This window comes from Spinacia oleracea, chromosome 3 (assembly GCF_020520425.1).
Source record: "Spinacia oleracea cultivar Varoflay chromosome 3, BTI_SOV_V1, whole genome shotgun sequence".
Lineage (NCBI taxonomy): Eukaryota > Viridiplantae > Streptophyta > Magnoliopsida > Caryophyllales > Amaranthaceae > Spinacia > Spinacia oleracea.
Window position 1 is genome coordinate 144,396,927 of NC_079489.1, and position 3,647 is coordinate 144,400,573.

The window sequence follows — 3,647 nt, forward strand, 5'->3', positions numbered from 1 at the left end:
AAAAATAAAACTTTCCCTCTCATTTCCATAATCTGTTAGAAACCCAGAAAATTGTTCATCATTCAAACAACAACAGTTTAAGGTATGATACAAATCCCATCTTTGATTCTTTAATTTGTGAGTTTATGATTTCTTGTTATTTTTCAATTAATTTAATTTTGAGCATATATTATTATTACGAAGTATATGTGAAATTGTAATAATTATCACCCTAATTAACTTTATTTTGTCATCCCTTGATCTGTTTGTACTTTTGTTTGATTCCTAATGCTTGATTTCTAATGTTTTGCAATTTAGTGGTCATGTTGTTATTTAGAATAATTGTTATTATTACTTTAAATTTGGGAAATTAATTTAAGGTGATTGTTTTTAGCAGTTGTCCTTCACATTGCTAATGGGAAAGCAAAGTAAAATTGATTCAATATTTAAACGAAAAAGCACTGAAATTTCTGAAAATAATGGGGATGGTGACTTCTCTTCTCTACTAGCTGAAAATCTAGCCATAGAAAACCGACCTTCAAAACACCATAGAGTTGAAACTATGGAAGAAATTGGTACCAATTCCATTGAACGTGATCCCGGGAAGAGAAAATAAATTTGGGAGTACCCTGTTGAACAACAAGATGCTATTCGGCGAGCTTATTTAAGCCTAGGTCCTTATCAACCCATACTTTCGGAGTATAAAAAGTATGGACCATCCTCTCATCAACGTCGTTTTCAATCTTCATGGTTTTCATTATATCGATCTTGGTTAGAGTATTCTCAAGAAGTGGATGCTGTGTTTTGTCTTCTGTGTTTTCTCTTTAATAAGCCTAATGGTCATCCAGGACAAAGGGCCTTCACAGTAGATGGATTTCGTAATTGGAAGAAAGTTAGAAATGGGATGAGATGCCCTTTACTAAATCATGTGGGTAAAGACCCAAATTCATCTCATAAATTATGCGAGCAAGCTTGTGAAGATTTATTGAACCAAGCTCAACATATGCCACATGTAATTATGAGACAAACATTGCAGCAAATAGCAGATAATCGATTGCGACTAAAAGCTTCTATTGATGCAGTCTTATATTGGTATTTCAGGGATGCGCCATGAGAGGCCATGATGAAAAAAGAGGCTCTGTAAATCGTGGTAACTTTCTAGAGCTTGTAACTCTCTTGTCTTCCTATGATAAAAATGTTGCCAAAGTTGTCTTAGACAATGCCCCAAAAAATGCTTCTTATATCTCCCCAGACTCACAAAAAGAGATTTTACAAGTTGTATCTGAGAAGGTAAAGTGGGCAATACGTGAAGAAATAAACAATGCAAACTATTGCATCATTGTTGATGAAGCTAGTGACATGTCAAGAAAGGAGCAAATGGCCATTGTTCTAAGATATGTTGACAATGATGGCTTTGTAAGAGAGCGTTTTTTCAGCCTCGTTCATGTTTCTGACACCTCGTCTATGACTCTAAAAAATGAAATATGTTCAGTTCTCTCTCACTATGGTTTTGATATTCGAAATATAAGAGGCCAGGGTTATGACGGAGCAAGTAACATGAGAGGGGAATGGAATGGGTTGCAAGCTCTTATTTCTAGAGAATGTCCTTATGCTTACTACATTCATTGTTTTGCTCATCGGTTGCAATTGGCATTAGTTGCTGCATCTAAAGAAGTAATCCCTGTTTATCAATTCTTTTCTAAATTGGCTTCCATTGTCACTTTTGTTTTGGGTTCTTGCAAGCGTAGTGATGAACTGAGAGCCACTTTTGCCACTGAAATTGCTTCTTTGATTGAAAGTAATGAGCTTCAAACTGGGACGGGCCTCAATCAAATGATGAATTTGCAGCGACCTGGAGACACACGTTGGAGTTCCCATTTGAAATCTATTTCGAGCTTGATAAAGATGTTCAGGGCAACATGTAATGTTCTTGGAAAAATTGTGGATGAGGGAAATACTCCTTCTCAACGAGGGGAAGCATTTTCATCTCTTGAGGCTATGAATTCCTTTGAATTTGTTTTTGTCTTACATCTCATGAAAGAAATTATGGAGATTACAGATTCTCTTTGCCAAGCTTTGCAACGCAAGTCTCAAGATATATTAAATGCAATGCACCTTGTCTCAAGCACAAAGGATCTTCTCCAAAATTTAAGAGATAACGGATGGGAAACACTTCTTGCAAAGGTAAGATGATATGAACTTCAAAATTCCATTTAGTTTCATATTTTACTCCAAAAGTTATGTACTCCACTTTTTTTTTCTCTCTCATAGTTCGTATTACTTTTTACTAATATTGGCATTAATTTTTTTTCAAGGTGAAATCATTCTGTGAAGTTCAATCTGTTGATGTCCCTGATATGAGTACTTGTTATGTAGAGAGACGAGGTCGTGCTCGACGTCAAAGAGATAATGTTTCAGTTGAACATCATTATCGAGTTGATATTTTCAATGCTGCTATTGATTTCCAATTACAGGAACTGAACAACAGATTTAGTGAGAAAGCAGTGGAGTTTCTCATGCTTAGTTGTGCTTTGGATCCTAGAGAATGGTGCAAAGGATTTCAGGTCGACAACTTATGCAAGCTTGTTCACAAGTTCTATCCTCAAGATTTTACAGATTTTGAGAAAGAAGAACTGAGAGTTCAATTACTTCATTTTGAGGCAGAGATCACTAAAAATGGTGATGCGCAAAAACTATCTGGTATTTCTGAATTATGCCGATGGTTGGTGGAGACCAAAAAATCAGATATTTATCCACTTATTCATAGATTGATTAAGCTCATATTAACTTTGCCGGTCTCAACAGCTACTACTGAGCGTGCTTTTTCTGCTATGACCATTGTCAAAACTAGACTCCGAAATAAGATGGATGATGATTTCTTGGAGAATTGCTTGATTATCTACATTGAAAGAGAGATTGCTAAGAAGTTTAGTGTGGATTCCATTATAAACGGATTTCGTGACATGAAGGAGCGTAGAGCGCTACTTTGATTATCTTTTGTACTTCATGTTTATGGATCTTAAATTTGGATTTTGAATCCTTTTTGTAGAGGTTTGAAACACTACTAACCTTTATTTTGGAAAAAGCCAGCATGGTGCTTATGTAATGTAAAAGCTAATTGTTGTTGGATATCATGTTATAATTTAATATATTTCCTACTTTGTTTTGTACTGTTTATGTTTAAATTTTATTCGAGTCGTCTGGCCCCCCTTAATATCCGAGTCTGGCTTCGCCCCTGTTACCAGCAATTGGCTTTTTCTTACCTAGAATCTTAAAAGACTTAAGACAAGCCAAAGCATGCTTAAGACTTAGAGACTTTTAGGGTCTTGAATTCGTTTCATTCATTATGGACCATGTTTATTACCCATGAATGAAATGTTTAATAGATTTAATGATTGCATTTGCTTTTATTTCAAAGTTATTATAGGATTATGAATGGTTATTTATTACAAATTATGTTCAATGTAGTAATCAATGGAACCAAACAATAACAACTCATTCAACTTGCTTTCGATTCTCGACAAAGAGAAGTTGAATAGCAATAACTTCCTTGGTGTGCAAAGAAACTTGCAAATAGTTCTAATGCTTGAGGAAAAGGAGTATGTCCTGGAGGAAGAGTTACCGGAAGCCGTTGGGCTGGAGGTAACTCAAGCTGCCCTTAATCGTTG

At 35.3% G+C, this 3,647-nt stretch overlaps 1 protein-coding gene across 1 annotated transcript; it reads left to right on the forward strand.

The window, feature by feature from the left end:
* Positions 1 to 394: 394 nt before the first annotated feature.
* LOC130470144 (uncharacterized) lies at positions 395 to 2,969 on the forward strand. Its single transcript, XM_056839755.1, has 4 exons — positions 395 to 554; positions 756 to 991; positions 1,081 to 2,163; positions 2,295 to 2,969. Exons 1-4 carry the CDS (start codon positions 395 to 397, stop codon positions 2,967 to 2,969), a joined length of 2,154 nt encoding a protein of 717 aa, XP_056695733.1.
* Positions 2,970 to 3,647: the final 678 nt, after the last annotated feature.

Excerpts from the sequence above, each read along its gene's own strand:
- LOC130470144 (XM_056839755.1), top strand. The coding sequence starts at position 395 with ATGGGAAAGCAAAGTAAAATTGATTCAATATTTAAACGAAAAAGCACT. Across the intron at positions 555-755 it reads TGAAACTATGGAAGAAATTG|AGTATTCTCAAGAAGTGGAT; the intron begins GTACCAATTCCA and ends GATCTTGGTTAG. Across the intron at positions 992-1,080 it reads AAGCTCAACATATGCCACAT|GGATGCGCCATGAGAGGCCA; the intron begins GTAATTATGAGA and ends TTGGTATTTCAG.